The sequence below is a fragment of the Triplophysa dalaica genome, chromosome 1, assembly GCF_015846415.1.
Source record: "Triplophysa dalaica isolate WHDGS20190420 chromosome 1, ASM1584641v1, whole genome shotgun sequence".
Lineage (NCBI taxonomy): Eukaryota > Metazoa > Chordata > Actinopteri > Cypriniformes > Nemacheilidae > Triplophysa > Triplophysa dalaica.
The window spans coordinates 16,903,201-16,927,600 of NC_079542.1; the positions used below are offsets into that span (position 1 = coordinate 16,903,201).

General features: G+C 38.6%; 1 protein-coding gene across 2 annotated transcripts; it reads left to right on the plus strand.

The window, feature by feature from the left end:
- Positions 1-752: 752 nt before the first annotated feature.
- On the plus strand, positions 753-18,529 carry cylda (cylindromatosis (turban tumor syndrome), a). Of its 2 annotated transcripts, XM_056748766.1 has the most exons (17): positions 753-1,104; positions 3,117-3,740; positions 3,824-4,129; positions 5,850-5,955; positions 6,755-6,847; positions 7,883-7,999; positions 11,195-11,586; positions 11,672-11,837; positions 12,563-12,704; positions 13,771-13,893; positions 14,125-14,216; positions 14,926-14,992; positions 15,688-15,820; positions 16,131-16,239; positions 16,788-16,906; positions 17,161-17,377; positions 17,527-18,529. In XM_056748766.1, the coding sequence occupies exons 2-17, from the start codon at positions 3,252-3,254 to the stop codon at positions 17,709-17,711; spliced, it is 2,856 nt and encodes a 951-aa protein (XP_056604744.1). In that variant the 5' UTR covers positions 753-1,104; positions 3,117-3,251; the 3' UTR covers positions 17,712-18,529. The 2 variants fall into 2 exon arrangements, with proteins under 2 accessions (XP_056604744.1, XP_056604752.1); XM_056748774.1 differs by lacking the exon at positions 7,883-7,999 and having other exon boundaries at positions 754-1,104.
- The last annotated feature ends 5,871 nt before the right edge of the window (positions 18,530-24,400 follow it).

Genomic DNA, 24,400 nt, shown 5'->3' on the forward strand with positions numbered 1-24,400 from the left:
ACTTTATTCTCGTAACATGTTGACTTTAATATCGTAACATTTCCACTTTAATCTCGTAACATTTCGATTTTAATCTCGTAACATTTCCACTTTAATCTCGTAACATTTCGATTTAATCTCGTAACATTTCGACTTTATTCTCGCAACATTTTTTTGTATTTTGAACGTGGCACTAAAACGCCGTCGTAGGAAAGCAACGCAAACGTCCAAAGTCGCAGTCATTCGTCACCATGACAGCAAGCAGACATTCTAAATTGAAATAATGAATGGAATTAAACATGTTCGTTCAATTGGCGAGAGAGGAATAACATGAATGAAACAAAGGAGGATTGCATCACAGTCAGGGAGGCATAAGGCCACTTAACGTACAGTAGGTAACGTAAGACAAATTTTTTATTTTCGCAACTTGTTACGGACTGAATTTTCCCGTAAGACCTCTATTTCTCAGTTTATCAATTTACACACCAATAAAAGTGAACAGATATACTTACTGTTGTTTAGTAGTGTTTAGTGGCATGCGGCAAAAATAAAACAAACAAAGAAAACACGTAATATACATTGTTACATTCAACATAAAATACACTCGGATTTGCATGTATACAATGGTAAAACCATCATGTCACACAGCCAGTTCTTCAAACTCCACAGCCAAACTATTGGAAAACCCCAAGAGGCGGGGTCAAATAAAAGACAATCGAATCGACCAATCAGAGCTGCGACTGTCATACTTTCGCCAATAGGAGAGCAAGTCACTCCGCGAGCGTAGCAAGTTTGGTTTACTGTCACACACACAATAACACTGTAAATAACACTCGCTTAATGGTTTTAATGTAACTAACAGCATCGTCTCTAATGGTTTTACCGGATTTGTTCGCCTTCCTCTCATTCTCTTTGTTCTAATCATCAGTATTATTTCGAGCGGTGTAAAGTGCACGGAGTAGGAGGCTGTCTCATCATTAACCGGTAGTAGTAATGCACAGTGGAGTCAGATGTGATCGCACCCGACAATGTCAAATAAACACCATCATCTCTAACAGCGCCACAGGAGCTTTACAGCAATAATCGCTTTTCAGACGGGTTAAAACCGGAATATCTAAACGTCAGGTAAGGAAAGAGTCTCATCAGTCCAGGTTGATGTCACATGTTTGCCTCCTTTACGCAGAGTCTGATACATGATCAGCTTAGATCTGTAACAAGATCCACGGATTACACTTGTCATCACAACGTTATTCGTCGACGATTTTTCTGTAAACCGAGCTGTTAAGAGAAGCATGAGATCGCCCTGTGTCTGATCGCCATTGTCAGTTGTAGGGCCTGGACATCTCTACTGTAACGTTCATTCAGTGATAGGAGTCTGTCATCTGTAGAAGAGGAGTAGCACCAATACCCTATTTACATGATGTGTATTATCATAACAGTACAATGATCGCATTTGTAAAAGCCTGTCGATGTTTCTCTAACATTGGCATTACAGGTGGGTGTTCCCAGCGGCATGTTGCTTACAGTATGCTCGCCATACATGATAAATTGTGCACAATGTATCTCACAAATCACTGTGTGTGGCTTATTAATGGCTGTGAAGAAAGACGGTCAAAATCAAAATAGCTTCGCAGAGCTGGAGATTCCCTGGATAGTTTAGTGAGGCAAGAACCCTGATGTTTGTAGGTCCGGACCAAAATATTTACCAATCCATACTCCAACACGGAGAACGATAGTGTACGGAGTGCTGTGAATGAAATCACTGATGAAAAGCCTGCTAGAAAGGGTGTTCATTCTCTACCCCATTATACATTTGGTTACATCAAAGATCAATAAAAGGTCATGCATTTTACATTCCTGATATTAGTATTTGTTCTGTAGTGTTATTTGAATCATTGTTGGTACAGGAAGCAGAGTGTGATTCAATTTGCTGTGTGAATTCCCCTGCTGCTGGGGAAAAACCTAGCAGTTAGACATTCACTTGGTGTCTGGGTTAGTAAGCGTATGTTGGTTTGGTTATCGTACTGAAGTGTCCTGCTTGCCTTAAGTTTTTTTTTTTAATAAACATATTGTGGTATTCTTCTACTGAAGTAGACAAACGTATAGACCACTTAAAGTGAAACAGCCTCAGACTGATCTGACACAGATGACATAGACGAGGGTTTTATGAACTCATGAGTTCTCTAATGCCGTAGATGATAGATATATGTTTCTAAAACATGAAATCTTTGTCGTTTTATGTAGTTGGTTGGTAATAGCCTTTTGTATGAGGTAGTATGTGCGTGAGAGGGAGAAACAGACAGCGCTCAGTATCCGGCAGCAGATATCTGGCCTGTCCAATTGGCTGGCGCCATGATGTTTCCATTCAGGTCACTTGCTATCGCATGCATTTCTCTATGGGTGATGGTTAGGAATGCTGTATCAATAAGAACAGAACCTAGATGTCTATATATTTAAATTGCCTATTGTATAATATCTTTGCTTAAAGGATACTGAAAATAGATCTCATTAAGGCATCTGTGTATAGTTTTATTGAAAAGCACTTGAAAATGTATAGACAAAACTGATTTCCCTTATTAAAGATTGTTCCTATAACTCAATTGGTAGAGCATTGGGTCAGTATCACAAAGGTCATAAATTCAATCCCAGGGAACAAACATATGGATCAAAAGTACACCTTGTATTCACTAATAAAGCTTTTACCAGTTGCATAATTGTAAGGGTAATTTAATGTTTACAAACCTTATGTGGGCTGTAACCTTGTTTAGTCAAATCTGCATCTGGCCTTTTTATTTTTAACAGATTCTTGAACTATGAACTTGATCTATCTCTGCTGTTTGATGAGTGTTATATTTAGTTGTTGGGGAACAACACATTCATGTGGCACATGCATCCCAGCACAATTTTGTCAACCACGGACTTGCTGTTTCTAAGTAGAGTAATAATAAAGCAAATGCAAGCACGTCGCTGCTGGTTCCTTCAGGAGGAATTGGTCAGAGCTGACAAGAAGAGTGGTGTTCTCTGAAATAAGAATAGGCATTCTCTGCGACAGGCTGTACTACAGACATTAGTCAACAATGTCATAAAAAAACCTATTCTGAAGCCTTCCCTTAATTCTTTCTTTCTCTAATTTGCAGGTTTTTATTGTTTGTTCAATTCATCCTAGCTTTGAAAAAAAGATCATGACATCTTCTTATCCCTGGTCCCACTGACACCTGACAGTCTTTTGACGTGCGTTCCTGTCATCTTCAACCCACTCCTGCTATGCAGCCATGAGCTCCACGCTGTGGAGTCAGGAGAAGCCGGCTGGTTTTCGGGATGACTGGCGCTTCTACATCGTGGTGAAGGAATGCACCGTAGAAAAGCCGGGCCAGAAGACCCTGCGCATTGCACGGGGAAGCCTCGGCCAGGCCTGTCAGGAGCGCAACAGCCTCGGCCGCACCATTCCTCCTGGTAAGGGTAAACGCAGCCTGCGCATCTTGGACCAGACAAATGTGGTGGTGAGCGTGGATGAGCGGGATGTAATGGAGCTGGAGGAGAAGCTCGCCGAGCTGCTTTTCCCCATCACCAACTGCGAAGAGCGCTACAGCCTTCTGTGCAACAGAGCGCGTCTGGACCGGGCCCGTGACATCAGCTGCGGATCCAAAGTCAAAGTGCAGCTGAGGTCTGGCGACGAGCCCCTTCCAGGTGTTGTCCGCTTTAAAGGAGCTTTGCTTCCTGACCCAGCACTGAGTGGAATCTGGTTTGGTGTTGAATTGCTGGTAAGCGACACCTTGTCTATGTCTCGTTGAATGCTGTTTGTCTTGCTTTGTGTTGAATTGTGAGCAGACTCTTTGTGTTTTAGGAGGAGGGCCGGGGTCAGGGTTTCACAGAGGGCTCTTATCAGGGTCAGCAGTTGTTTCGCTGTGAAGATGAATGTGGGGTGTTCGTTGCACTGGATAAACTTGAGCTGTGGGAAGATGAAGATCTGGAGGTGGATCGGGTGAATCTAGTGGATAATGAACCGGAAGTTGAAGGAGATGTCCCACCACTGGAAATTAACTCTCGGGTATTGGTGCAGACACGGGATGGCCCAGAACGGGGCACTGTAATCTTCTGTGATTTATTGCCTGGCAACGAGAGTCTTGGCTACTATGTCGGCGTCGATATGGTAAGTAGATCGTGCTGTGCAATTGGACGATTTCTTTTAAAGCTAAAATGAAGTACACTCCGCTCATATGTTCAGTGTCATTTAGGGCTGGACGGTATGACGGAATAATCCGTTAACACGGAATAAAATGTCAACCAGATTTTTCTATTCTGTGTATTCCGCGGAATGTAAATAAGTAGGCGTGGTTAACTCGGCACTCTGCAAATTGGGCGTTATTGTGAAAAGTCAAGTGAATTAGTCCAACCGCAACATATTCTTTTGAAATTCGTTCAGTCTGTAGTTTTGTGATCCGGTCCAGTCCGGCGCGTTTTCTCTCACCCACATATAAAAATATCCTTCTCACCATGTATTTCAGAAGTCAGATCGCTTTGTGAAGCTGTTAATTGTTTTAATAAAGTTTAACTTCAGGCGAGCCAGTGAATCCTGCGTCGAAGAGAGCGATGATGCTTGCCGCGTGAGCACTTTGACGTGACTCACCGATTTCCCCCATTTTGACGCCTGTGCAAAGACAAGACAAAGAGTCGCAACGCACTAAAAATGCTCATCTACTTGAGAGTGAAGACTAGAGCGATGAAGGCCTACAGTACAGACCCCATGAACATCAGTTTTTGACACCAGTCATATGCTGTACTCTCATTGTTTGTCCATAAATTCATACTTCATTACTATACACGTTTGTCCATCTTCCTGTATACATATGATAAAGCCAGAAGATAAATATAAATAAATAATACATCTCTTTATCAGAACAATCTGATATCTTCAGTACATTTTCATAACTTGCCTACATTTTAACTGGTGAGCATTTGAATGAACTGTTATAAATAAATAAAGTTTGGTCAAATACATAAAATAATAATGGGAGATTGTATCAATTTTAGAATTTTGATCTATTGAGTGTAGCAGTGAGATAGATGTCATTCGGCCATTAGAAGGAACAGATTGTAGGGAGAGGTGTAGAGACAGAACAGTTTGCTCTGGGTGACCACCATAATGGCTTTCTGCCACAGGCTTAAACAAGACACAACCAACACACACACACCATTCCACTGTTCTCTTTTCTTGCCCTTTGTCTCTCTCTCCCTCTCTCTCTCTATAGTTTTTTTTTCTGGTAGCCTCTCGCTGCTCCCAACAGTGCTAGGCTGGACTTCACTACGATCTAAACCGTCTAGATATGTTTAGGAGTTAGGCTCTACAGGTTAAAGAGCATAGATTAGTTCTCAGGATATCTTATCACTGTTGGTTTGTTTTAAATAGGATGACATTCCTTATCGGCTTTATTTGAATTAATGTCTTGTTAATAGATTGCATGGAGTAGGTTTTATTTCAATAGGTTCCTGCAACTATCTGAGTTTTGTTTAAATGTTTGATGGGTAGATTTGACCAAAATAGAGTAGAATTTATTTGCTTGTACATACAATATGAGTAAGGGAATCGCTATATATTACTTTTTAATTATTATTTGGCTAGATTTTGGAGTTATACTGTAGATTAAAGAATATTCAGGCAGTTTTAATAATTGCTTTATTATAACTATTAGAAAATGATTATTCTCAGTGGGTGGATCAGAACAAATTTCATTAGGATGCAGGAAATCATTTGTTTAGAAATGATTTGTTTATAGGTGATAGAGGTATGAATGACAGTGTTGTAGATGTGAAATCTCATGAGATGATTTAGATCAGGTGCAGTAATAGGGTGCTGTACCTCTCACCCTCAGGACAATCCTATTGGAGACTGGGATGGGATCTTCGACGGTAAACTGCTGTGTAATTTCGCTAGTCTTGAACACACCCGACTCGTCCCCATCTGTGATGTGATGCCAGGTAAGGGCTCTGGTTAATTTATCTGTGTTTGTCACATGTGTATATTTCATGATATTTTGGATTTCATGCTAAGTTTAGTTCACGCAGGTTTAGTTCACGCAAAATGTAACTTTTCTTTAGTCTAAACATGTATGACTTTTTTATTTATGTGAAATGCAAGATATTTCTAGAAATGTCTCAGTGGTTTTGTGTGAATACAACAGAACTCAATGGGGGCCAGTGTTGTTTGGTTACCAACGTTCTTGAAAATGTATTTTGTGTTACACAGAAGAATAAAGTCATACAGGTTTGCAATCATTTTCACTTTTGGGTCAACTATCCAAATAAGTTTGAGTGTTTTAGTTATCAAATTTCTTATTTGTTGTTTGTACTATAATTGCTCTCATTTAATTGACTTTATATTGTTTAAACCACAGCATTATGTTTTAATAAACTGCTTTCCAACTGAGTAATTGTTTGACATGTTTCAATGTGTTTTGTGGACATTTGTCAGGGTGTAGGCTAAGTATTTGCTGTCAGATGGCAGTGGGCACTGTCTGTGCACACGTGCGTGTGTGAGTCATGTTAACACACAGTTAACAGAAGCTCTTTTGTCTGAAGCCCTTGTTTTTGAGAGTGGCGTGTGTGGAGCTCTCTTTGTTCCATCTATTTATTGATGTGTTTGTTTGTGAGAGCGTATGCCTATGTAGACAAGATGTCTTAAAGGCACAGCTCTTCATTTTTAAACTCAGTCATTAGGTAATTACTGTTTTCTGACACGTTGGATTGAAATGTGGGCCGGTACTGTATGTGCTTGCAGAGTACTCCATGCAGGATCAGAGGCAGGCCAAAGCCATTGGCTGCAGGAGTGGCAGTGAAAAGTCTGGCAGCCAGAGCAAACCAAAGTGCAAAGGTATTAATCTGCATACTTCACAATCTGGTGTAATATATCCTGATTTATTTTTGTTTTACTGCCCTCAACACACAACAGTGATAAAATACACGCCATATAGCCTATTAGCAGAACACTAACTTGTTTCTGAAGAACCCTTGCATCACAATTTGGATGTCTCCCTTGTCCGAAACACCCATTGATCTTGGTAATGATCTGATGAAGTGTTCGGTTGTGTTGTTAGCAATACATCGAAAATGCGTAGCCTACAGCTGGGAGTGTCCTCCACAACTACTGCTGTAAACTGTAAGTCTAATGGCAAATAAATAACAGCAAAATATATAAATATAGGTATTTGTGTTGGACTGCTTGTAGTAGGTATTACTCAGAGACTTCCATAAAGAAGGGTCTGTTGTCTTTCTGTTCACACAACAAAGAACTGTTGTAGTGAAAGAATGGGAGATTGTGTTATTTAAAAAATGCTTAATGTCAAAATCAGAAATCAGATGTCTGAATGTACGGTGTATATTGTGTTCTTTTGCGAAGGGATGTTTTGCAGAAGTTATTACTCTTTATCTAACCAACAACAGGAAGGCACATACTGTAGTAACTTTTCCCTGTTGAAAAAAACAGCATATGCTGGTTTGGCATGTTTTGATTATGGTTTGTGCTGGTTTAAGCTGTTCATGTGCTTGTTTTAACTGGTCATGAGCCAGTCCGTAGCTGGTTTAAACTGGTCAAACCATCATCAAATCATACCTAACCCAGCATATGCTGTTTTTTCCAGTCAACAGCAGTGAGATTTGGAGTCTCCCTCTCTCTTTTTCTCTATCGCACACTTACTGGCCATTAGCTGTCATATGCTGCTTTACTGACTGCACAAGTATTTTTAAATGATGTCCTAATGGGTCATGTGATACCAGACAGGTGATTTCTCCAAGGATAACAACAGCATTATGACATGGTGTTCAAATTACTTGTAGTTCATTATAATTGTAGTTTACACAGACACACACACACGGTTTACATTCTATCTTCCTATCATGACTTATTCAGGGCTAGGCCTGCAGCCTGGCAACAGGAGCAAGTCTGAGTTTTATTATACTCTAAATGGCAGCTCGGTCGATCACCCTGCCCAGTCCAAAGCCAAAAGCACATGGTACATAGATGAAGGTAATCAATAATCTTTATAGATGGACGACTGGGAAGCTCTAATCAAACATCTTAACAGCAAGGTGCCATCCACCGAATATCAAAGCTAATTTTAGACACTTTACTGTACGTATCTTTGCAAGTCTTGCCATGAATAAGTAAACACTTAACAGATTCAAGATTTTATCTGTTTACTTGCAGTGAAATGAAATCTAGACAACTCTAGAGACTGTGCAAAATATTAAAATATATGGTACAACTAAAATACAGGATAAAGTTATGTAAAGTAATATTTTTTAGTTATAGTGTATGAATATCTGCTCTGATTTGAAAAGGCAACTTGCTGCTGAGATTTTGTTTTGGGATCGAGTTCACTGTGACGTGAGTGGCGCATGACTTCATAGCATGACATCGTTCATCCAGAAACGTAAACAATGCTCAGTGCTTATTTTTTTGGTCCGGACATCAAACCACATTTTTAGTTGACATTTGTGATTGTATTTTATTAGATTTGTGCTTTTTATCTCCGTAATAGAATTGTTCTTTTGAATATACTTTTAAAGAAAAATAATCAGCAGTTACTATCAGTCTATAATGTATGAATTTATGAAAGTCGTTTTTTTGGTTTTCCTTGCATACTTGAGAAGTTTCTCCACTCATGCATTGTGTAGTGTGTGTGATTGTGTATATGTGTTATGCTGTGGTCAAAATGGGAAGTAGGTCCTTTTGAACATCGATTCATCTTTCATTTTATCACTCTTTACTAACATGCACTAAAGGAGGAGGTCAGTCTGGGATTGGTTAAAGGGACGGTTCACATAAAAATAAAAATTCTCTCATCATTTACTCACCCTCAAATTGTTGTTCCAGATCTGTATAATTTTCTTTGTTCTGATGAAAGATATTTAGAAGAAGGCTTGTAACCACTGCTGGATCTGGGGTGGGGCCAGAGGGACACTGCCTACAACTGATATGCGTTTTGGTCGATCGAATGAAACTAAATACAGGTGTAAACGGGGTGTGAAACGTTTTGAGCTTGACGACTTTCTACCACTTTTTTTTACTTAACGAATTCAACCGGATTGTGTTTGTGGTGTAGACGCTCATGTGGTTAAAGGCGTTCGAGCAGCCACAAAAGACCGCCTACTCCCTACTCTCTGCACACTAGCCACACAGGAATTAAACTTTACCGGCTAAAGACCTAAAAGGTTGGTTCTAAAGACAACAAAAAAAACGCACAAAGCACAATGTTTTCTGTACATTCCAGACTTCCAACACACACTTACAGTGTTTGGCACGGCCTCGTGGCTGTCAATAGAGGAAATAACAACCGCTGCTTTCAATATGTTTTTCTTTCATCCACGGTCACGTTAATACTTCAATTTTATTTACAATAATCACATCACCACAACATGACATGACAATTATGTATCTTTTTCTGATCACTTTTCCACACATTTTATTATAGATTTGTTATTTAAACCTCCTCAGTAGCAAGTTTAAATGTATCCCTATCTGAGAGATAAATCTGAGTTTAAAATAATGGAGCAACAGGATTCAAATTAGTCTAGATTAACTGTAAAATTATAACCTGGATCAAATGATACCTTAATTTTAAACCTGATTATTTTTAAACAAGGTGTACAGTTTGGATGCAACAGGATAATTAAATAAAACATGATTTATTCTAGAATTAAGACTAATCCTTGTTGGTTCAACCCTAAATCTCTATTTATCATCAATAAAACTGCATTGTTCTCTAACTCATCTTCAGTGTTTTGTTCAGAAATCTGGTAGTGCCAGAGCAGCAATTGAAAAATGAAAAAGATTTGCGCACTGTACTTGGCATCCCTCTGTAAATTGTGGCCCCAATGTGGCCTCTGCTTTTAAAAAATCCTATCCGCCACTGCTTACCAAACAATTCTTGGCCAACATTGAATACCATAGTATGAATATGACAATGGTTGTCAAAAGTGGCCCAAAACTGTTTGCTTTCCTACGTTCTTCAAAATATCTTCTTTGTGTTCAACAGAACAAAACAAATCTACAAGAACAATTTCCTGCTATTGTAGTCAATGGTGGCCAAGAACTGTTTGGTTACAAGCATTCTTCCAAATATCTGTGTTCAAAGAAAAATGTACAGATTTGAAACAATTTGAGGGTGAGGAAATAAACACAGAATTTTCATTTGTGGGTGCACTGTTCCTTTAAGGGGTTTACACGTATCTGTAGGTGGTGCTGTTTTCATTTTCATTCCCCAGACTTTCGATCATATTTTCTGTGCTCAATTCATGTGGTGGCTTTTTCTTTAAGCTCATCATGGTTCTTGCCCCACTTACAGTATCTCACAGAAGTGAGTACACCCCTCACATTTTTGTAAATATTTTATAATATCTTTTCATGTGACAACACTGAAGAAATGACACTTTGCTACAATGTAAAGTAGTGAGTGTACAGCTTGTATAGCAGTGTAAATTTGCTGACCCCTCAAAATAACTCGACACATAGCCATTAATGTCTACACCGCAGGCAACAAAACTGAGTACACCCCTAAGTGAAAATGTCCAAATTGGGCCCAATTAGCCATTTTCCATCCCCGGTGTCATGTGATTTGTTAGTGTTACTAAGGTCTCAGGTGTGAATGGGGAGAAGGTGTGTTAAATTTGGTGTTATCGCTCACACTCTCTCAAACTGTTCACTGGAAGTTTAACATGGCACCTCACGGGAAAGATTTGTTGCCCTACATAAAGATGGCGTAGGCTATAAGAAGATTGCCAAGACCCTGAAACTGAGCTGCAGCACGGTGACCGAGACCATACAGCGGTTTAACAGGAGACAAAGTTTCATTTCTCCGGTGTTGTCACATGAAAAGATATAATAAAATATTTACAAAAATGTGAGGGGTGTACTCGCTTCTCTGAGATACTGTATTTGTGTATTTTATTTTTTGGACATTTTGTGATTTGTGTCTGTATTTGTCTGAGCTTCAGTGTGGAACAATGAACAGCACTATTTTAGTTCATAATCAATCATTATAAAATATCATTTATATGCAATTTAAACCATTAGGAGCCTATCATGTGACTTTGTTTAATAATATTTATATTTATAAAAAATGTACTGGTAATCCACACTGCTGCATTGTACTGTATGAAGATCATGACTTCTTGGAATTGCATCACAGCGTCTTGTTTCTTTAAATCCGTTTCTTGGCAGTCGGCGAGGATCCGGCCAAATCTTTAACAGACATGCCTCCAGACTTCAATCAGGCCTCATCCCCTTCTCGGGCTCCACCCACAACCTCCTCGCTGTCCAGTGATAACAAGTTCCACTCCCTGCCCTTCAGCTTGAGCCGCAAAGTTGGCCCCAATGGTAGCATGAACCATGGCCCTCTCTCTCTGTCTGCCGGCTCTGTGATGGGCGAGCAGCAGGAAATCCTACCACCTGCAACAACACCTGTCCAGAGGCCACTTTCACCACTACAAGGTCAGCCAGGGTTAGAGGTCGGGTCAATGGTGGAGGTCAAAGAAAACCCTCCACTGTGTGGGGTCATTCGGTGGGTCGGCCTGCCTCCAGGGCTGCAGGAGCCGCTTGCCGGGCTAGAGCTGGTGAGTATTTTTATGTGCTTGAAGAAAGCGTTTTCTCAATATCTTAAGAAAAAAATGTTAAATTTACCCTATTGTGGATGTTTAGGAGGAGGAGTGTGTGGGCTGCACTGACGGCACATTTAAAGGGATTCGTTATTTCACGTGTCCACCTAAGAAAGCTCTGTTTGTCAAGCTGAAGTGCTGCCGGCCTGACTCAAGGTTTCCATCCTTACATCATTCACCCAACCCCATAGAACGATGCAACTCTATAGGTGAGAAGCACACATGTACTTAGAAGTTCAGAGAGTTACTGCGCCTTTCAAACTAAAGGGTATACACTGATATTAAAAAGACTTTAAAAAGAATGTTAATCTCTACAGACAATATTATGTGGCATAGCATTGACTACCGCAAGAAGTAATTTTGAATTGTTCCTTATTTTTAAATATTCATGTAATTAGTCATACAAGTGAAGTTAGATGGTCAGCTCACCCAAAAAGAAATATTCTGTCACCATATATTCACACTCATGTCATTAAAATTCTGTAGATGACTCTCTGTAAAACACGACAGAAGATATTTTAAGAAATGTGTTGGTGGTTTTGTGTCCATACAATGAAAGTCAGTGTGGTCCAATGTGGTTTGATTACCAACGTTCTTCAAAATATCTTCTTTTTGTGTTCTTCTACAGGTTTGAAATGACATAAGCATGAGTAAATGACGAATACATAAAATTTTCTCTTTTTAATATGTGAATATGAATATATCTTTGCAGAGATTACTGGTTCTGAATGTTGTAATGTGCATTATACTATGTTCAAATGTTGTGCGGTTACTTTCAACGTAACTTAACTGTATGTTGAAAGCCTTTCTGTAATATTTTTAAAAGGTGGTGTATGATTTAGAATTAACTGTGGTAATCAGAACATTCTTTTATCTAAAAGCACTAAAGCTCAAGTTAAAAATTAAGAACATGTTAATGTGTTATTTCCTGCAGCATTTGGTGGTTACCTGAGTGAAGTAGTTAATGAGAACACTCCTCCTCGGACGGAGAATGATGGCTTAGAGGTGATGGTGGGGAAGAAGAAAGGAATTCAAGGACATTATAACTCCTGCTATCTGGACTCCACTCTGTTTTGGTAAATAAAAACACATATACAGAGTACAGACCATCACAGATACCAGGGGCCCGTTTCAGAAAGGCGGTTTAAAGACAACTCTTGAATATATCAATCCTGAATTGAGGGAAATTCTGGGTTTTCTGTTTCAGAATGTGAGGTATGTCAAATCCAAGGGTAACTCAAGCCTGTTTCTAAAGGAGAGGCAACTTATACTCAGAGTCAGTAACCATAGTAACCTACTCTGTGAACCAAACCTGGTCGGGAGCAGGTTTTCTTTGGTAATTCCAGGGTTTGTTTTGATCTCCCCCCCATTTTAAAGCGCAAGTGGTGTACCTCATTCATTCATTAATACAGTCATTCCTGGCACACATTATGATCAGACGGACACCAACTCAGTGACTTATTTGTCATATGTGCTTTTATAGAGGATTCATGAAGAGGCTGCATTAATTCATAGGGATGTACTTTGATTTCAGGAGAGCAATTTTGGAGCCGAGTGAAATTTTGATTCCTTCCCTGTGCATTATTATTAAAATGTTATTCTTTACAGTGAATTAGATATATCAATATGTATCTCATCCATACTTATATAAATAACATCAGCCACCGTACGTGTATTACACCAGAACAAAATTTTCTGATGACAATGAGAAATTACTTAATAAAGTGTATGAATAAAGAAATTACTAAATACAGACATACAAGCAGAAATAAAGCGATAAAGGCAATAAGCAAGTCATTTTAATGTGCTGCCTTTCCGACTCATATTCTAACTTTGAACGAGAGTCTGACCCACTACAGGTGTCCTATACACCATGACGTCTCATTCGCGTAACTAGAGCACTCGTCGCGAGTGAGAACATCATTTTATTTCTCTGTCTTATTTCTGTTGTTTAATTCATTGATTTATTGGTTCATTTATCAGTTTATTAGTTTAAACTTATGTCATTTTCAGGACATCAGTAAATCCACGTTATGCAGAGTGGAAAGTGTGCTTCACTCTAAAGTGCTTTATGCCGCCATGTTGCTTTTTTGGCGCGGTTGACATTTACATTTTATATTTATGTCTTCCTGTGTGTGTCAGTCTTTTCTCCTTTAGTTCTGTGTTGGATACAGTGCTCCTGAGGCCCAGGTCCAAGACTGATGTAGAATATTACAAAGAGACACAAGAGTTACTGCGAACAGAAATCGTCAACCCACTGCGGATGTGAGTGATTTTTAGTTTGTTTCTGAACATTATTGGACTGAATCATTTCAATGTAAACTTTGTACTGTGTACATTAATTTTTTTTTATTTAGCTGCTATTTTAGCCAAAGCGTCTTATGGAGAGTTCAGGGAGCAATAAACTGATATGTCATACGGGAACATTAATACAATAGGTGCTAATACCAAGTCACAATCTATGTAAACAATATACGTGTGTGTGTGTGTGTTTAGACATGGGTATGTGTGTGCCACAAAAATCATGAAACTCAGAAGGATATTGGAGAAAGTGGAAGCAGCATCAGGATTCACTTCAGAAGAGAAGGGTGAGAAAAGTTCCCATTGAAATTTACTGTGATATCGCTGTAAATGTATTCATATATAAATACTGCCCTCTGTAGGCAAAAATAGGAACTGACAGACAGTCTGTTTAAATTTTCGTGTAATGCTTTTTTAGTAGTTGAGTTATTATCAGATCCATATTTTTTGTCTATAATATCGTAAAACAACACATTGTGTGGTAGTATCCATTATTAAAAATGCACAAGTCAACTATCACTTTAAGGTTATGCTAATACATCATTATTTGAAGAAAAAAGAAGTAATGCATTGAACTCAAAACACTCAAGAAAGTTCTTGGATCCCACTTAGTTATTTACATGTATTGTTTACTGTTAAATTCACATTAGGACGTGATGTTTCTGCATAATGTGATGTTACTGAATGATTAAACATTCAATTAAAATATTACCTATGTTTACTGTTTAAATTCAAGAAGTTCTTATATTCAGCTAATTGAATGAATAAAATAACTGTTAAAGGCATAGTTCACCCAAAATTAAAGTTCTTTCATCATTTACTCACCCTTAAGTTGTTCCAAACCTGTATACATTTATTGTTCTGTTGAACACAAAGATATTTTGAAAAATGTTAAAGTGGAGTATCCCTTTAAATGCAAATAAAGATTGATTACAATCCCTTGTTGACATATTTAAATGTGCCAAGTGTGAGCTAAAGTATTATCTTTCTTTTAAGATCCTGAGGAGTTTCTCAACATCCTGTTTCATCACATCTTGAGAGTTGACCCTCTTCTCAAACTACGGTGAGCCTTAACCACAATCCATGCTTGAATCTTCACTGAAATTTACAGGAACTCTAAACACTTTTTTTTAGTGCAGGAAAGATGAAAGATTAATAGAGGACACAGGAGGCGGGATCAAATTATTACTCTAAATTAAATTATGTTTTTATTTCTATTTTCACTTCTTTGGATAGTTCACCCAAAAAATTAAATTCTGTCATGAATTACTCGTAAGTTGTTCCAAACCTGTATAAGTAGAGAAAATGACTATGGTAGTAAAAAGTGCCCCAGAACTGTATGCTCTCCTACATTCTTAAAAAAACAAAAATGTGTTCAATAGAACAAATAATATTACAATTTAATTTCCTACTAGGGTAGTCAATAGGGTGCAAGAACTATTTGGTGACAAGCATTCTTCCAGATATCTTTATTAAATGTATACAGATTTAGAACAACCCAAAGATGAGTAAATGATGAAGGAATTTTTATATTTTGGTGAACTGTCCTTTTTAAGAATCTTTAGTGAAAAAACAGACAAAGCTGTCTAAATGGTTATTGGCTCTTATATCAGTTATCTTCACCTCTTTCAGTACATGGTAGTGTGTCCATGCTTTTAATGGGTCATGTTCAGTTTGCACCATTTTTATCAGTCAATATTTCTACCTCAGTGTTGTCGCTACAAGAGACAGAAGTGATATAATGAAAGTGTTTTTCAGATCTGCCGGACAGAAGGTGCAGGACTGTTACTTCTATCAAATCTTTATGGATAAGAAAGATAAAGTGCTGGTGCCAACCAGCCAGCAGCTTCTGGAGTGGTCTTTCATCAACAGTGACCTCAAATTTGCAGAGGTAAACACACAAGGCACACTCCTTGTCAGGGGTCGCCAGCCTTTTGGACATGAGGTGTTTGTTTCTTTACTTGTTAGTCATTAGTTGTTGCTTTGCAAACAGGTCATTTTTTTTAATAACAATATTGGTATAGATAATAATTATTTGAATTACATAAACACAATTTCTTTACATGAGATCTTACACAGAGATCAAACACAACTTGAAAGAGACACTTTCAGAGCCAAATTTATACATCAAAATACTGTTGTTATATGATGGGCTAAGGATGAATATTGCTTTAATGTTCTTCTCGGTTTGTGTTTTCCAGGCCCCATCTTGCCTTATAATCCAGATGCCTCGTTTTGGGAAGGACTTTAAGATGTTTAATAAAATCTTCCCTTCTCTGGAGCTTGACATCACAGATCTATTAGATGACAGTGAGTCTGTTCAATAACTGCAGTGGAAAAATTTGCTGTAGTTTTGAAGCAAGTTTGCAAGTAACTTACGATAGATTTAATTACTACTCAAAACTACTTTCCTATTAGTGCTGTTTTCAGTTTGACTCAACTTTACTTCAATCAAATTTAAAACACTTTGATTTAAGAGATTAAAAATGAGCAAGACTGGTTTCAATACTGGCACGAGTACCACAGCAACACCACAAACATTATGTTCTTTCTAAGCATCTTGTTTTCTACATAGCAAGAAAAGTGACTCACAATATTTAGTCTCGTTTTATGAAAGAAAATATAAGAACTAGGGAAGTTTATGTTTAAAACAAAATTGTAAATTAAATCTACAGTAAGTTACTGGCAAACCTGCTGCAAAAATACAGCAAAGTTTTACAGTGTGAATGTTATTGTGTGTTGTTATTAGAGCAAAGTTCATTGCATAACAGAAAAAGTATATTTGTGTTGACAATCAACTCGCAGATTTGTTATACGTTAGCTGTGCTCTGTTTCAATGTTTTATGTGTGTGCGTTAGCTCCTAGAGAATGTCGAATCTGTGGTGGCTTAGCTCTATATGAGTGCAGAGAGTGCTATGATGACAGTGACATTACACCAGGAAAGATTAAGCAGTTCTGTGACAAGTGCAACACACAGGTAAAACAACCATACCTTTGTTCCTACCATACCTTTTTTACTTGTCTGCAGTACTCTTTATATCCATTAGATGGAGACTTTATCAAATGAATAAACTTTTCTATGGCCTGCTCAAATGCATTTACCTAGATTGGCTTGATAACAGCAATTTGTTTAATGTTATTGTATATCTCTAAGCTTTGCATGTCTGTCTGTAAATGTATTTTACATATTTGTAACACGGTCATGTTTTGTGTGTGTTTTTATGGACTCAGGTACATCTGCATCCACGGCGTAAGTCTCATCGGTATGTTAGGTTATCTGTCCCCAAAGAGCTGCAGGAGTCAGTGTGGAGACAGGGTTTTTACCCTCACCAGCAGATGGAGCTGTTCGCCGTGCTCTGCATTGAGACAAGCCACTATGTTGCCTTCGTCAAATACGGATCTGCAGACTCTGCCTGGCTCTTCTTTGACAGTATGGCTGACCGTGATGGTATGAGAAACTTTATTTCGTTGTTATTGTATTATATATGAATAACATACATAACAATATGTTAATTGTTATTTTGTGCAGAATTTTTCATTACTGACTTTCCATTTTATTCTTCATTTTCTTTTTTCGCCTCTTGTTCTTGTTGACAGGTGGTCAGAACGGGTTTAACATACCACAGGTATCCCCGTGCCCAGAAGTAGGAGCCTACCTGAAGATGACCCCTGAGGAGCTCCACGCGCTAGACCCCAAGAACATCCAGGGCTATGCCCGCAGACTTCTCTGTGATGCTTATATGTGCATGTACCAGAGTCCAACTATGAGCCTCTATAAATAGAGCAGGAGAACAAAAGAAAGACAGAACGGTAGAAAAATCAAAAAGGAGAGGGAATGCTGGAGGACACAGATGATAGAAAAAGGGAACAAAAAGAAGGTATGCAAGCAAGTTGTGGACTAAAGTGTGATTGAACAGAAAGCAAAGAAAGAGGAAGAATGCTGCCCAAGACGACACGCATTGACGCGCCCTCCAGATTGAATAACCCACGTACGGCTCCTCCGGTTGTTTCATCTTCTCGTCTGCATCTCTCTGTACATACTGCAGGGTAAATTTGTGCATGAGAGCGAGAGAGGGATCAAGAGAACAGAAAAAAACAAGCTTTTTTGCACTGTGTGAGAGTGTATGTATCAGTATGTGTTTGTTGAAGTGTTGTTGTTGTGTTCACTTATTTGTGCTGTCTTTTGCTGAGGTCAGACTCTGAGTGTTTGGATCAGTGTATCTCACCCATCCTGCCTTTCGAGCGCGGACAGGGTCTGCACTCTTCCCTCCAGACACTCACTTTATGCTCACCTTATGGCTTCATATTCACCACCCACCGCCAGAACTGAACCCTTTGAACGGCGACACATTCTTTACCTGTAATGAAGCTGTGGATGAATTACACAGGATGGCTTTATTCTGTCAACGCAGTCATGTCCACCAGCCCGTTAATGCACTGCAGAATCCAGCATTAAGTATATTTCAGATGCTCCGTGTGTCCATCCCTGTTTTTTGCCTTTATACTTTGCATTGAAGTCTTTGTCTGGTGTGTCCATGTACAGCAGAGCCCCGACTGCCACGCGCTGGTCACAGATCAAGACAGAAGAATGAGACGTTGATTCAAAAAAGCACAGATATTTTTGGAAACATTTTTATGAAAAGTACAATAAGAGCTTTGTTCTGCTGAAATAGTAACTATAACTAAAGTATTGGCTTTTACATTGAAATATTGAAATATGGATATTATTTTAAACTACGAAAAAAGATAAAGGTAACAATTCTCAAACTAAGCTCCTGTGGTCGTAGCACATAAATCAGGAGAAAGAGTAATTTCAAGTTTAGCTTGTAATTATCATATTCCATAAGTTACAATTTTGCAGTCAATGATATGAAAAACTGTTACTTGTTTGTACATTAAGTGCTCTGGTTTGAGTGTCGAACGCCAAGGCTCGCTCTATATTGCAGTGCTGTTGGCTAATCCGCAGTAACGCTGTCCATCGAGATATTGGTCCCTTGTACACTTCTGCTTAGGTTTAGTGGATTGTGTACACAAGCCTGTTTAAAACGACTGAAGAATTCTCTCATGACAAAAGAGACCAATGTGTCCAGCACATGTATTGGGATTGTTTTTAATCTCTGCTGATGTAACTGTACACTATGGGAGCGACTGTTTGTAACGGCTGTAACGGGAGAAAGTATGAAGACCTGTGTACTTGTGGACTTTGTGCCGTTCTCATCAATGTTAACTAAATTAAAACGCCATTTTGAAAACAGCTTGTGTTGTGACTGCTGTTTGTTTTTTCTTTTTTTTAGTGTGACATCATAAGAAAAAATTAAAATAACAGTTAAGACTAACAATGGTGTGAGTTTCGCGACAAGCAGGAGTGCGGGTGTGTCGAGTGAATATTTACTTTGGAATGTTGACAGATGTGCCACCGAGCTGCGAGAACCTCTTGTCTTCATGTGTCACAAAGATGTCTGCGACATTTGTGCTTTGATGCCAGCAGTGTTGAGTGCGTGGAGTCAGAGTGTGTTTGTTGACAGTCTCAAGCAGGCACATGGGGCTTGTATTTAAATGTCCATTGCCTTCAGTGTTGTCATAAGTCTGTGAGTGTTTGTGTGGGGATTTGGCTGCTGGCAGCAGTGCTGTTTTCACCTGTCACCTGTGTGGATCTCATTAACATGGTGTCACGGTCAGGGCATGAGGTGGTCTCGGGCGCAAACACACTGATGCTGGACAGATGGGCATGATCTGTAATGAAATCTCAGTAGCTAGAGAAACACACACATACACAGCTTATTAAATATTCCATCTCTATTCTGTGCTGATGACCTTGTATAGTCACTGACGGTATGTTTTCAATTATAATAGGCCACAGTGTAGCAGTATAAAATAAAATAAAATATTTGAATAAACGCACAATAGAAATGCAGCTCTTCATGGCTTTTTATCTCGTCTCACATTTAGTATGACAGGTTAGTTTGTCACCATTTTCTTTTGTGGAACATGTAATGATACGCTAAGCATGTTGATAGTGTCAGGCACCATTCACTTCCATTGTAAAAAAAGAAAGAAAACTGCATTGAGGTTATAATTGACTAAATCTCAACATTAAATAAAAATAATATATATGTATATATATATATATATATATATATATATACAATTTAAATGTATTAAATATAAAAAAACATTTATGTTCTAAACTGCTGGCAACAAAAGTGAGTACACCACTATGTGAAAATGTCCAAATTGGGCCCACAGTGACAATATTTTGTGTGGTCACCATTATTTTCCAGCACTGCCTTAACCCTCATGGGCATGGAGTTCACGAGAGCTTCACAGGTTGCCACTGGAGTCCTCTTCCATGACAACATCACGGAGCTGGTGGATGTTAGAGATCTTGTGCTCCACCACCTTCCATGTGAGGATGCCCCACAGATGCTCAAGGCAGTAGTCATCTTGTAGTTGTGTTTGGAGTCGTAATCATGTGTGAATACTGCCTTGTGTCCCAGTCTCTGAAGGGAGTGGATCATACCCTGCTTCAGTATGTCACAGTACATGTTGGCATTCCTGGTTCCCTCAGTGAACTGTACCTCCCCAGTGCCAGGAGCATTCATGCAGCCCTAGACCATGACACTCCCACCACCATGCTTGACTGTAGGCAAGACACACACGATTGACACCATCTGAACCAAATAAGTTTATCTTTGTCTCATCTGACCATAGGACATGGTTCCGTTAAGCCATGTCCTTAGTCTTCTTGTCTTCAGCAAACTGTTTGCAGGCTTTCTTGTGGATCATCTTTAGAAGAGGCTTCCTTCTGGGATGACAGCCATGCAGACCAATTTGATGCAGTCTGGGCGTATGGTCTGTGCACTGACAGGCTGACCCACCACCCCTTCAACCGCTGTAGCAATGCTGGCAACACTCATACATCTATTTCCCAAAGACCTCTGGATATGAGAACGTGCACTCAACTTCTTTGGTCGACCATGGCAAGGCCTGTTCTGAGAAAAACCTGTCCTGTTAAACGGCTGCATGCCACCATGCAGCAGCTCAGTTTCAGGGTCTTGGCATAATTCTTATAGCCTAGGCCATTTTTATGTATAGCAACAATTCTTTTTTCACTGTATAAATAAAGTATGTATGTATGTATATCTGTGAAATACAGATAAGTAAATAATATAAATAATATAACAAACTTTAAAATATGAACAAAACTACAATACAACTTAAAACAAGACTATCATAAGTAACTTGGCCTTCGCCAAACTTGCAAAACACGACATCCAGGGGGCAAGGTTAGATCCATATCCAGTCTCCTCCCATTGCATTGTGATTGGCTGACACTGGATCCAGTCTCTTTTGACTGGACAACAGATTTCTGCAGCAGTTTTGCCACAACACATACTTGTGTTGTTGCTCTCCTTTTTCCGCATTGAGTCGTAACTAAACTTATTCTTTTGACGGAAATCAAACTTGCTAAAGACAAACATTATTTATTAACACATTTTTAATAGCATATTTTATTAAGTTTAGGTTAAGGGTTTGGGTTAGCGAATATTTAACTGTGATTATTACTTACAGGCGTACACTAAATAATGACACTGATAAGAGCAAACATTGGTAACCATGAGTTGCAACTTTCTCTCCAAACTTTTGCCAAGTATATAAAGTGGGAGGAGTTGGATCCATCCTCACCCCCTGGATCTTGTGTTCTGCAGTGAGGACCATCTCAAATTGTCTACTTTTGTGCATTTATTGGTGAACTGTCCCTTTTAATGTATTTCCTCACAACTGCTGCCACTTAGCCTTGTCATCTCCTTTGCACTTCGAGGCTGCAAACTGCACAATAGCGATGCCAGTATTTGTCATCACAACAGCTGGCACACAATGCTCTCTTGTAGCATTATGCTGTAACATATGCCTGCTGTGTGCTACGTGCTAATTTAGACTGCGTTGGCGCTACCTGACCAGATGGAAAACAGTATTGCCATTCTCACCGTTAGCGTATAGCCTCGGGGGCTAGTCTCAAATAAAATCAAAGCATATGGATTATATCTCTGTCTACTTTGATTCTGATCAACAGAGGACCTGCTGTTGTCAGAGGTTTACAATAGAGCTTTCCAATGAGACTGGAGGAATGGAACGATTAGTTAGTGGTGTGTGTGCAAATTGTCCATGAACAACACAGCATTATAGTGATTTAAAGCCACCGTCCAACAATGTTGTAAATGAATGAAGATGGACCACAGAGTTATTATAGTTTTGTTTTCATATTTATTGTAGTTTTATTAACATTTTGAAATGGATTGTATACATTTTGATATTTGATCTTTTTCTTAAATATATGCATGTATGTATTCATAAACATATGCACAGTACACAGACATATATTATGTAAACACAAACTTTTATTCTCGATGCAATTAATCGTTTGACATTTCATGTTAATTTTAGCTATTTTGTGCTTTTGTCATCATTTATTTATTTATTTTATGTTGCTATTTGAGTAGAATTTTTTATTTATTTTTTATTATCTTATTGATTTTGATTTTCCAAAGAATATTTAGGCAAATATTTTTTATTCCAATTAACCGAAATGTTGAAATTGTTTTAGTAAACTATAGTATACTTGATGGACCAAAAGGCCTTTCCTCTTTCCTGATTCACATTAGCTTGTTCTTCACCCACAGTGCTAGTTGAGATTCACTCCTTCAGCTATTCCTTCTCACATTCCCAAGGGAAAACATGCACATGAACCAGTGAGAGAGACAGAGAGTAAATGTTTAAACCTACTCAGACAACAGGAAAACAGTGATTTCCAGTGGTAAAGATGAAAGGGAATCTCAAGACAGAGCAATTTAAAGCCAATCAGCACTAACCCAATATAAACCTTGAGAATCGCTTTAACTTTATCCTAACAGCAGCTTTTATTGGCCTTCTTCAAACGCTCAAGCAGGTAACGCTGGAATGATGAATGATGATAGTATTAACTCTTCTCATTCACCCCAGTCTAAATTATCCCTTTGATTATGTTTCATCTCAAGATGATCATCTCGATGTCTGTGATCAAACTCGGATCCAACTTTATCTGTTTGTCACTTGTTTTAGTAATAAAACATAGCCTTCGCTAATGAAAGGGAATTTATATCGAGTTCAGTTTGTGATGAGTGCGAGGTCTGCGAGAGACGGTTTGCGGCATTTTTGTTTAATACACGTTAGTGTGTATCTCTGTAGTCATTAATGAGTTGTGTAGCAGCTGGTGCTGTTGACTCTGAAGAACAGGTGTTGCAGAACTACATATGCAGCGTGCATGTGCAAAATATTTAACCTTAACAGGCACACAGAGATACGGATATACACATGCACACACACACATTGTCGTGTTTAAGGTGCCATAGGCAGTTATTGGTGGAGTGTGACTTGTGGAAGAATTGGTGTGTTGGGCTGCACACCTGTACACTCTTCAACCTCTTCTGTCTGTATCGCTGCATTATTTACAAGCGCTTACTAGGACACAACGAGGTGTCCTAGTGTTTGTCTCTGTGTAATGTACATTTTCACAAACATTTTACTTTGATAACCAAACAGTTAGATCCCATTGACAACCATAGTTGGAAAACATACTTCGATTTCTTTTGTTTTGTTAAACAAAAGAAGATATTTTAGAGGATGCAGGACAGCAAACAGTTCTGGGGCACTTTTGACTAGCATTGTCATTATTCCTTCTATGATAGTCAATAGGGTCCAAGAACTGTTTGATTACAAGCATACATCCAAATATCTTTCTCTGTGTTCAACCAAACAAGGACGTTTATACAGGTTTGGAACCACCAGAGAGTGCATAATTAATGACAGCATTTTCATTTTTGGGTGAAAAATCTATCCATTTTATTTGATTTTTCTTAACAACAACAACAACAACAACAACAACAACAACACCAACACCAACAAAAAAACTATAAGCACCTTTTTGATAAATGCGATAACACGTTTATAAATAAATAACACGTTGGGGCGGTTTCCATTTCTGGGATTAGCTTTAAACGGGACTAGGCCTTAGTTATATTAGTATATTGAAGTAATTTTTAAAACACATTTGACTCTAAAAAACACATTACTGTGTGAATCTTGAGACAAAATCACACTGATATACTAGGATGTCAGTGTAAGTTGTTTTCAATCAAGACAACTCTAACCTTTGAATTGTTGTGCGACCATGTTTAATTCCTGTCCGGGAAACCCACCCAGAGCAATTTCAGAAAGATCTATAAGGGTCAAACAGTGTCAGAAACAGTGTCATGACAAAACACACAAACGTTCTTACCTATCTACATGAGGATGTCAATAGACTTCTATTGTTTTTATACACATATATAGTTTTATTACCTTACCCTAACTCACATTAACCATAAAAGAAAACGGAGTATTTTCATAATTTTGGGGGGAAATCTGAGGTTTGGGTACAAATTCGTTTCAGAAA

What these genes read in the sequence shown, in the direction of transcription:
- cylda (XM_056748766.1), top strand. Translation starts at nt 3,252, where the DNA reads ATGAGCTCCACGCTGTGGAGTCAGGAGAAGCCGGCTGGTTTTCGGGAT. An exon ending in GGTTTGGTGTTGAATTGCTG is followed by an intron (nt 3,741 to 3,823) that starts GTAAGCGACACC and finishes TTTGTGTTTTAG; the next exon opens with GAGGAGGGCCGGGGTCAGGG. An exon ending in CACATGGTACATAGATGAAG is followed by an intron (nt 8,000 to 11,194) that starts GTAATCAATAAT and finishes GTTTCTTGGCAG; the next exon opens with TCGGCGAGGATCCGGCCAAA.